At 30.8% G+C, this 11,437-nt stretch overlaps 1 protein-coding gene across 1 annotated transcript; it reads right to left on the bottom strand.

The window, feature by feature from the left end:
- Positions 1 to 1,702: 1,702 nt before the first annotated feature.
- On the bottom strand, positions 1,703 to 9,235 carry LOC139501735 (uncharacterized). Its single transcript, XM_071290881.1, has 3 exons — positions 9,185 to 9,235; positions 7,001 to 7,199; positions 1,703 to 4,138 (listed from the first exon to the last, which is right to left on the bottom strand). Exons 2-3 carry the CDS (start codon positions 7,182 to 7,184, stop codon positions 3,429 to 3,431), a joined length of 894 nt encoding a protein of 297 aa, XP_071146982.1. The 5' UTR covers positions 7,185 to 7,199; positions 9,185 to 9,235; the 3' UTR covers positions 1,703 to 3,428.
- Positions 9,236 to 11,437: the final 2,202 nt, after the last annotated feature.

Raw genomic sequence — 11,437 nt, 5'->3', positions numbered from 1 at the left:
CTAGTGTTTTGAAAAGTTAATTACCTTGAAACGGAGAAGCGAACTCCCTTAATAATATTTGTTTTTTTATATATATAGCATTCAGAAAATTAGTTAATACAAAATAACAAACAAACAAACTGGCACAAATTTTTCAAACAATTTACTAAAGAATCTCTTTAAAAAAGATAGTTATCTCTCTTTGTATAGAAATATGGTTTAACATAGTACTCTAACATTAGATATGGATTTTTTTTTATGGACCATAACTCTGAACTAAATCATCCGAATGGAACAAAATTCGAACATGATCTATAACTTGTCATGATAAAACCATATAACAAATATCCAATCAATATCTTGAACATGTTTAAGAACGAAGAAAAAATGTATGGAAAGCTGAATTGCCGGACTGCCGGACATACATACAGACAGACAGACGGACGGAGTTCAAACCTAAAGTCCCCATCGACTTTGTCGGTAGGGGGCTAAAAAGCAGTGAACGAGGTTGTTAAATTTGATATATGCATTTTGTGCATCTTTGTTACATATTTGCTTGTTTTCTATAGTGATTAAGATTATAACACAACGTGACTGGTGTACTCCTATTATGACATTTTTACCTATTATGTCTGTTTGTTTTGTTCACGCATCGTTGTCAATGTAATGTAATTTGATGCGAATGTCACACAAGTGAAAGGTTTAGCTAGTTATAAAACCAGGTTCTAGAAAATGCCTGTACCAAGTCCGGGACATCACAGTTGTTATCCATTCGTTTGATGTGTTTGAGCCTTTGATTTTACCATTAGATTAGGGTGTTTTCGTTTTGAATTTTCCTCGGAATTCAGTATTTTTGTGATTTTATTTTCTAACTACAACTATACATTTAATTCTGATTCAGAGGAAAACTATACACAGACAAATCTTGATTAAAAGATAACAAGAAAAATGAAACTCAGGTTTTATAAAATATATGAGGTGTTCCATACACAAATAATAATTATATCCATGTATGATGTGAAATAAACCAGCGGGATTACCATAAAAACACTATCAGAATGACTAACAAAAAAATGAAGACTATAACAGAAAAATAAATCAACATATGATAACAATGATAAGATAACGATAAAAGACTGTCGAATGATACCATAGGGACATTTAAGGTAATAGATAAAAAAATAAACTGATAATGCTATGGCTAAAAAATAAAAAGACAAACAGAAAACAATAGTACACATGACACAACATAAAAAACTAAAGAGAAAGCAACACGAACCCCACCAAAAACTGGGGGTGATATCATGTGCTCCGGATGGAAAAGCAGATCCGGCTCTACATGTGACACCCGTCGTGTTTCTAATGTCATTACTAACCCGGTAAATAGTATAATTCGGTTGTTCACATTCGTGGAAAGGTATCGGGATCGTAGTTACTACATTAGGATCATATCCGATATCATCGGTGAAACGGATATTCCGTAACGTTCAACCAACTCGTGATGGCATCCGTAAAATGTACGAAGGGATGATTTCAACTTCGCCATTTTGGAACTCTTGGTTTAATAACTTCTTTGTGAGCAGCAATCCTCTATCAAGGATAACAAGAAGTGGGCAAAAAATGTGTCTCACACCTCAACATGTAAAAACGTTGTTACCCCCACCCCCCAAACTCTAAATAAAACATGTATAATTATTAGAGGAATGTCAACAACTAATCTTAATATTTGAAATGTTTTTATTTATGTAAACGGACATTTTCAATATTTATGTGCATAGCTAGTTAACAAGTACAACGAATAATCATATTCTTTTTCAATAGCAACACACATTGAATAAAGCATTCTGATAACTGTATTTAAAAATACGCCTAAAGATTGACAACTGTTTGAATTGGTATAAATTTTAGTTGATTCTTTAAGTTTATATATATCTATAATACTTTATGAAAACCTGAATAAATACAATGCATATGGCATTGATGATAGACCAGCACACATAATGGACAAAGTAATTACATATTATATCTACATATATAAATAATCAATGTTCAAATAAAAATGACAACAGATTTAATTTTGAAATCACAAAAATAGATAAAACTAAGTCTGAGAATTGTCAACTTAATAGAGACCATAATCGAAATACAAACGTATACCAAAACCAATGACTGAATAATGCACGCACAGCCAACCTCTTAATATCTGAACCACTAGACAAAACAAAATGATTTGAAACACTGGAAATGTGTGTTTTGATCAATTGCGACAAGTCGTCTAATATGTCAGTTTTAAAAGGATTATAATACGATATTACATAATAATATTTAGTATACTAAATTGAACTTGTGATGTATTGTCTACGAAGAGCTAGAAAAAAAACTGATGAGGAAAAAAATTCCAGCTATTTTATAAGTCATGTGAATAATTGTAATATCTTTTTGTTTGCAGTACTCTGCACAATTTATGACAGTTTCCTGCAAAATTACAAGTGGTGCCATCCTTCGCTCTCAAATACTTTTGCTGAAATATTCTTTTGTACCTTATTTTTTTACTTTCAACAAACAATTCAAATGGCGATAGGTGGCTTCACATATACAATCATGAAATAAGGTTTAAACAAAAGAGTTTATACGGATGTGGATGAAAATGAAATCTTTTCCTATTTTACATGTTTTATGCAATTTCTCTATAAATATGAAGCAGATATTAAACCTTTTTTTTTTTAAATCTTTCAATTAGTATACATTAAGCAATACATACATATTACATATACTTTGATAATTAAGGTTGAAAAGGGCATCTTTACACGGCCTTTTTTTAGGCCCTACTCCTTTATAACCTTAGTAGCTAGTACCGTGAATACCATAATGTTCACATATACGTCCGAAGCAATTTTTATATTCGTATTTGCATTATGTGTATTATAGTTTTCCTCATTAGAAAATTATCTGTTATGTTCCAGATTACCGGTAAAATGTTTGTTTTTGGGGTGTGGTAGCTTTTTTTTAAATTCATAAATATTCACACATATCGGTCAATGAAAGACACAAACAAGTCAACATTAAACGATTTAAAACAAATAAGATGTTCACCAGATGTTACTATGCATCAATACATATATAGCACTATTTTGTGCTTATCTAGTAAAACAAAATATTAATTAATGTAATAGAAAAGAAATGAATCTTGTATATTCGTTGGATATAAAATGTATTGATTAATTCAAAGTATGCTATATATATATATAAAGATAAAGGTTTGTACGTGACATACCAAAACAAAACAAAAACTCTCATTATCACACATACATTCGATCTTTGAGCGATATATATAATGTAAGCTTTAGCCCTAAAGAAAAGTTTGATGATGTAGATTTAAACTAAAAAGAACTGTTTTTTTGTTTCAAAAAATGCTCCAATGAATTTTGAAATGAAAAACAACAGATGTTTTAAAATGTATTAGGTGGTAAACACACTAATTTATGTATGTTTTTCCAATCTGATTTCTGACACTCTTTACAACAATACAAGGCGACTTTGCACTTTCCACACTTCAATAATTTATTGGACTTTTCATTGCAGTTCCAACATGTTTCACAAACTATTGACGAGATATCAATTTGTGCTCTATATCTTTTAGCCATAAACTCCTTCATGACATCAAAGTAGTGCTTAAGCTGATTTTTATTTTTCATAATTGCAAGACTTTTATCTGAATTTTGTAATTCCCATTTGAAAGCTTTAGTTGTGTGGTCAGTGATGCCTACTTTTCGAGTGTCTTCGTCGCCAAGGAAAAGATCTTTGACTGTATCTGGATCGATTTCCATATATTTCATTGCCATTTTCACTGTCACAAAATCTTCCATTGATGTCAAACTGACGTATGTGTTATCCACCAAATGATCTCCAACATACAACCAAACATGAGCATTCTTAAGCCCTGCGCATTCGAATACACCGTAGGCAACCCTATGACTTACACCTATAGACTCAAAACATTTATGCAGCAGTAAACAGACTTTACCACAAGCATTTTCAGCTTCTAAAACATGTTGCATGTAAAAACTTATCCGCAGAATATCTTTGATTTCTGTAGCGTTTGGGTAATCCTGTGGTACTCCAAAAGGATAGTGGTAGAAATTGACTAGTTCAAATGTTTCTATAATGTAAAGAGAATATATGATACTTTCAAAGCATGTAGAAAACTGTAAGTATTAATTGTTCTTAATATTAATTGAACTAAGCTTTAATTTTCAGGTTGGTTATAAACCCAAATACAAATTACAAGGAGAACAAGATACAAAGTACAATATATCATCTGCCAAATATTATTGAAATTCAAAGTTGAATTTTTGTTTAGGGTATATCAAATGTGATAAGCTTCGGGTACCATTAAAAAGGGATCGAAAACACTAGCAGACATATTTTATTGTATCATTGTGCACTTGTTCTCTATTGAAATACCTATGATGGTCAAAAAGTAGTAGAAAGGCATTTTGATAGGTCATGCTATAATTGTAGCAGAATGTACATAAACGATTTAAAGTTATTGGAAAATCTAAAATTTGGCAACCTCAGTCATTTTCAAATCTTGTGAAAATAAAAAGAATGTGGCTTAACTCATGAAAAAGTCGTTAAACATGTATTGTTTATAAACGTTTAAAAAACACAAACTCTTATAACATTTGACAATTTGAAATTTAAAAAATCTTCAAACAAGTTGGCTCACAGACATAAAAATAAATGAATTTGTGTGGACCACATTTTCTATTATATCACAGTGTGTATTTGAAGAACAAAAAATTATGATAGTCCAGTCAAACTAAGATTTAACCTCAAAACTAATTGCAACAGAATATGTTTTAGTTCTAATATATAGCATTTTGCCCTTTATACACACAGAAAAAAGTCCCATAAAATCTAACTTGAGGAAAACTCAAAATCAGCATTTTAATTTCCTATTGAAATTAATATTGGAAGGGGAGATAACTCTTGTAAAAATGAGTCTTCTTGGGTCAGTTTTTGGTTGTTTTTCTTGAAATTTATGTAAAGTATGATACTTTGATGGGTTATAAGTTTGTATTTGACTAAATGATATAATCTTCTGCTCATGAAATGTAAAAAACCGAAGTGTTATGGGTAGTTCTATTTTTTCGTGCATTTTGCATTGAAGAAATTGCAAATTTGAAGCTTTGTAACCATTTTGAAAAAATAAATTAAATGTGAAAACTTGGTATTGTTTAAATCTGTATATTATATTTTTTCTGCATCTAACTTGTCTAAAGAAACTTTAAACCACAAAAAGAAGAATACATGCTTAATTTTTTTTATTAAATTTGAGGTTCTTTACCTTGACCTGTTGAAAAAATCAAAAAATGGTCAACGAATGAATCACAAAATCTAGATAATAGCTTGATAAAATATACGAAAACACCTTTAGAGTTGTTTGTTAAACTCTAAAGGCCGCTAAAAAATCAAAAATCAATACATTCTGATGAATAGAAGCGGTAAAGTTATAATTTTGTATCAATTTTTATTGATATTTCTGCCTTTTTTGCAAGAGTTATCTCCCTTTTCAATGCAAATCTCCATAGGAATTTTAAATGGTGATTTTTTTAATCTTCCTCAAGTTAGATTTTATGGGACTTTTTTCTGTGAATATTTGGGGTATAATGCTAAAGATTTAAACTTAAAAATCTTCTGTTGCAATTACTTTCGGGTTGGGGTCAAATTTAGGCTAGATTGACTGGACTATTAGTAATCGCAGTAACTAGAGCTAAAATAAAGCCTACTATAAAGTCAATATGTTTATCAAAGACATAATTAGGTAAGGAAATTTTGTTGGTTTTTTAGACAAACTCTCCAACATAATAATTTCTCAATAATTACAATTTACGTTCACTGACATCTAACACACGAATTGTGGCATTGACATGGCGAACGAGTTAGGAAACATGCATTTCTTACTGATAGAGTGGCCAACGAAAATTCATGTTCACCCAAAAAAATTAAATTGTTGCAATGCATTTATTAAAAAAAATACTGTATAAGTTTAAACACGACTATTTAAATCGTTAAGACAAATCCTTAAATATCAACAGTTCACATTATTTCAAACAAATTGACATGTGTGGGTGGACAAATTAATAAATTTCATCAGATATTTTTTTTTTAAACTTCTTGAAAACGAATATTTTGCAATGTTTAAACTAAAAACAAATTCGGCAGCATGTTATTTTTCAAGCTACAATGCGTGCAATATGGCCCAATTTTGCATTGATAAATCATAAAAACACACACTTTTTCGTGAACAAAAAACTCTATGCGATGGACATCACACACAAATCAAAGGTTTCATAGCTTGCTGTTAGAAAATAAAAATAAAAAATGATGCCACCAATCTTGTTTTCTTACTACAAGTAAGAAACAAAAATTGCTTCAATATTCTTTTATAGAGTTTTTACTATAAAAGTTATCCCGTTAATGAATAAGTTTAAAAAATGATTCAAACAACACCAAATATTTGTAATATGTTTAAACAGTGCCAATAATTCAAAAGAAGTCTTACTTTTTCTTTATTGAAAAAAACAGTCTTTCACATTATTTGCTAATCTGTCTTAAAATTTGCAAATTTAGACATAAAACTAAACCTATTGTTTACTGGTATTTTACAATCAAACATGGCGGTATACAATTAATCTACCTTAAGTAGTTTAACCTTCTTCAATACGCGCAATCAGTATCTGCATCGTAGTTTGATTAATTTCCATAGACTATTTATAATACAGGGGCGAAATATATGGAAGGGATATTTAATTTATAACTCGAAAATAAACTGGCAATGCTATGGCTAACAAAGAAAAAGACAAAGGTACACAAAACACAACATTGAAAAATAAAGACTAAGCAATACGAATACAACTAAAAAATGGGGATGATATCAGTGCTCCGGAAAGGTAAACAGATCCTGCTCTACATGTGGCACCCGTAGTGTTGTTTAACACTGTATACTATATCTTACCTTGCATTTGATCAATCTGCTGAAGGAAATCCTTCACTTCTTTATTTTTCTTGTAAAATTCCTTGGTCTGATTTGGACTCGAAACATGCAACTCAAGAGCATCTGTATATTTCTTATCCCCAAACTTTCCGACCAACGACAGCATTTTTTGATATACGCCTTCCATTCGTGGATACTTTGACATGAAATTTAACCACTTCTAAAATACGAAAAAGTACAGTTTTGTAAGACAGGAATCATATGATCTGCGTTCAACTGTAGTGACAAAAAAATAAAATGATAATGTAAAATAGAAGTACCGGAAAACTTTATAGCAATATTAAGGTAGTGAAAAAAATACTCGTGCAAAGTAAATTAACAATAATACCGAAGTCCCAGGAAAATTATAAACAGAAAGTCCCTAAGCAAATTGCAAAATCAAAAGATCGAACACATCAAACAAATGGATAACAACTGTCATATTCATAATTTGGTACAGGCAGTATCTTATGTAGAAAGCTAGATAAACCTCTTACTTTTATGACAGTGATACAATTCCATTATCTTGACAACGATGTGTGAACAAAACAAACATACATTATAGGTGAAAATGTCAGAAATAGGGGTACAGCAGTTAACGTTGTGTTATTATCTAAATCACTATAAAACAAATATATCAACCAAGAAAAACAAAAGGCCTATAGACTAAGCACATTAGCAAAAAGGAAAGACAAGAATACAAACATTTACAGTAGCATAACAATACAATGACGGGATGAATAAGTACAGAGCCAAATCATGTTACAAAGAAAAACAAAAACACATATAGACAAATTAGAGTACATAAATTTAGCAAAAACGAAAGACAGGAATACAACAATTTACCATAGCACAATAACACAATAACGGCATGTATAAGTACCAAGTCACGTCAAGAAAAACAAAAGGCCTATAGACTAAGCACATTAGCAAAAAGGAAAGACAAGAATACAAACATTTACAGTAGCATAACAATACAATGACGGGATGAATAAGTACAGAGCCAAATCATGTTACAAAGAAAAACAAAAACACATATAGACAAATTAGAGTACATAAATTTAGCAAAAACGAAAGACAGGAATACAACAATTTACCATAGCACAATAACACAATAACGGCATGTATAAGTACCAAGTCACGTCAAGAAAAACAAAAGGCCTATAGACTAAGCACATTAGCAAAAAGGAAAGACAAGAATACAAACATTTACAGTAGCATAATAATACAATGACGGGATGAATAAGTACAGAGCCAAATCATGTTACAAAGAAAAACAAAAACACATATAGACAAATGTGCCATGTTTTATTGTGTGGGTTTGATTGTTTTTTGTTTTACAGTGGCATTGTTTTCGACTCATAAGTTGGAATATCCATTTGGTATCTTATGCCTTTCCGTTTACTGCAAAGTAGCAGATTCTTTCATTCCAGAACGCTTGACAATGTGCAGAACTTATAATCTACAAAATCAGGAATAAGATATACACAACTGATAATGCGACAGTGTCTCAATGAATATTATTCACGTAGAACAAGTCAAGGATTTAAAACAAATCCTATAGTAGGCATTGATAAATTCTTACAAAATTTTTACTTTTGCCGACTTTTTAAGAGTCGTATAGTAACATGTATATTTTAAATTACCTTAATTGATTTTCACCTATGTAATCCCTTAATCACACATCTTTTCTGTGGACGGAAAAAGAGATATTAACCAGGAAGTGTCTTTATCAAACTTTAACACATTATTTCGCTGAACGATAAAATCGTCTATAAATAGATCTTCAGCACTATTTATATAAATAAAAAAATTCTTATCATTGTTCTTTTTGATTGTTAAGTTAAACCAAAAAGTTATGTCATTTTTTTACAAATCTCATAATTCCCGATATGAAACAAACAACAAAAACTGGAATTGAAAAAAAAAGTGAAGCGTTTGAACACTTAACGGCGTAAAACTGGTTGCGTCGATACCTGCGACAACTTAACGCATAAATGTAACATGTCATACAAAAGGACAGCTTGTTTATGTGGCATTTATAATTCATTTCATAAATATGTAAAGATAAATATATATCATCGAATGCCATAACGAACAAAACATGATAAATGTTAAAACAAATACAGCGAGTGAGTGTATTGATAAAATAAATGTTTCAATTACATTAGAGGGACCGTAAATTATGTGACATTGATTTGTAATAATAACAGGTATATTTCCGGTCTAAATGAGACATGAGACATATGTCTCTTCTAACACGTGACTTATCAAAACGAGACTTACTTTCACTTTCGCTTGAATACAATAACATCGCACACAGCCACGAGGCCACCGCTAGAATATTGATCATTATCGATAGTATTGTTGTAAGGTTTGATTGTTAAAGAAGTGTATATGTATGATTATTTGAAGTATATTCGAAGTATATTTGATATATACACAAGTATGATAGGTTTAAACCGTCCTTCTTTATCTTTTGAAATTTGTAACTTTTTAGACGAATGAAATGGACAATTTTTCATATAGATAATTGCACTGTTTCTCATTTCATCTTATAAATAAGAAAGCCCATGGATCATTTTATGATTTCATGACACGGTCACTTGCCTGACAATTTTATGTTATTTACAATGAATGGTATTCATTTTCTACTAATGTTAAGGAGACTATGTACTGATTTATGTCATTTATCATCTTCTGATGGGTTTTTCGTTATATTAAGAATGCATTGTGACCTCACAATTTCCATTGAAAAGGCATGCATAGTATAAAAAAACATATACAGTACGAAAATATGTGATCTGATCATATATGGCACAGTTTCTGTTTGTGTTACTATACAGAAGACAATGAACTACTTTGTACTATTTTGAACATGGCCTGGTCTTTCTTACCTTCTCTTAATATGAAACCATGGACCATTTTATGTAATATACATGAGACCACAGACTTTGTTATTGTCATGTACATTTTACATGTACTCGTTGCTACAACTATACATAAGACCAGGAACATTTCCTACCATTATTTATGTGACTAGGACCATATTATATCTCTTACATGGCATGGTTTTTATTTTCTACTACTATACATGAGAACACAGACCATTGTATTCTATTTATATGATGGACTCTCTATTTTTAATACTTTACTTGAAACTAGGAACATTTCCTACCATTAAACATGAGACCAGGTACCTTTCCTCAAATTATACATGATACCATGGATTATTTTTATCTTTTCCAAGGCAGGGTCCCTATATTCTACTGCAAAACCTGAGAAAATGGGCTATTTAATATCTTTTACATGGCATGGTCTCTAGTTTTCACTTTTCTCATGTGACCATATACAATTTTACATCTTTTACATACTAGAGTCTCTTATTTTGCTTATGTATATCTAACTGGGAACCTTTCTACTATTGTACATGAAACCGATTGACCTTTCCTACCCTTTAACATGAGACCATGAATCATTTTATTTTTTTAACATGGCATGGTCTCTTTATTCTGCTATTAAATTGAGACCAAGGGCCATTTTACATCTTTTTCACGGCATGGTTTCTAGTTTTTACCTTCTATATATAAAAGCATGTGACATTTTATATCTTTTAAATGACTTGCATGGACTATAGTTTCTTCTTCTATACATGAGACCATGGACCATTTTATATCTTTTCCATGGCACGGTCTGTTTGACTTCAGTTCTATACATGATACCATGGGCCATTTTATATCTTTTACATGATAGTCTCTTATTTGCTATTAAACATGAAAGCAGGAACTTTTTCTATCATGGTACATGAAACCATGGTCCTTTCCTACCATTTAAAATGAGACCCTGAATCTTTTTTTACATGGCATGGTCTCTACTCTGCTTTTACATATGATACAATGGGCCATTTAACATTTTTTTCATGGCATTGTCTGTAGTATTTAACGCCTTTACACGAGACCATGGGCCGTTTTATATCGTTTATATGGCATGGGCTCTAGTTTCTTCTTTTTTCTGCTATTAAATTGAGACCAAGGGTTATTTAACATCTTTTTCATGGCATGGTTTCTAGTTTTTACCTTCTAAACATTAGACCATGTGCCATTATATATATTTTACATGGCATGGTCTCTAGTTGCTACCTCTTTAAATGAGACCATGGACCATTGTATATCTTTGACATGGAATGGTCTGTCTTTACTACTGTTCATGAGACCATGGATCATTTTATATCTTTTACATGACATGGTCTTTAGTTGTTACATCTTTACATGAGACCATGTACCATTATATGTCTTTGACATGGTATAGTCAATAGTTTTAACATTTCATCATTAGACCATGGACCATTTTATGTCTTTTACGTTGCATGGTCTGTTTTACTAAAGTTCTATACAAAAGACCATGGGCTGTTTTACATGA

This window comes from Mytilus edulis, chromosome 13 (assembly GCF_963676685.1).
Source record: "Mytilus edulis chromosome 13, xbMytEdul2.2, whole genome shotgun sequence".
Taxonomy (NCBI): domain Eukaryota; kingdom Metazoa; phylum Mollusca; class Bivalvia; order Mytilida; family Mytilidae; genus Mytilus; species Mytilus edulis.
Note: the sequence above shows the minus strand (reverse complement) of the source record. Positions and strands in the feature narration are given on the sequence as shown.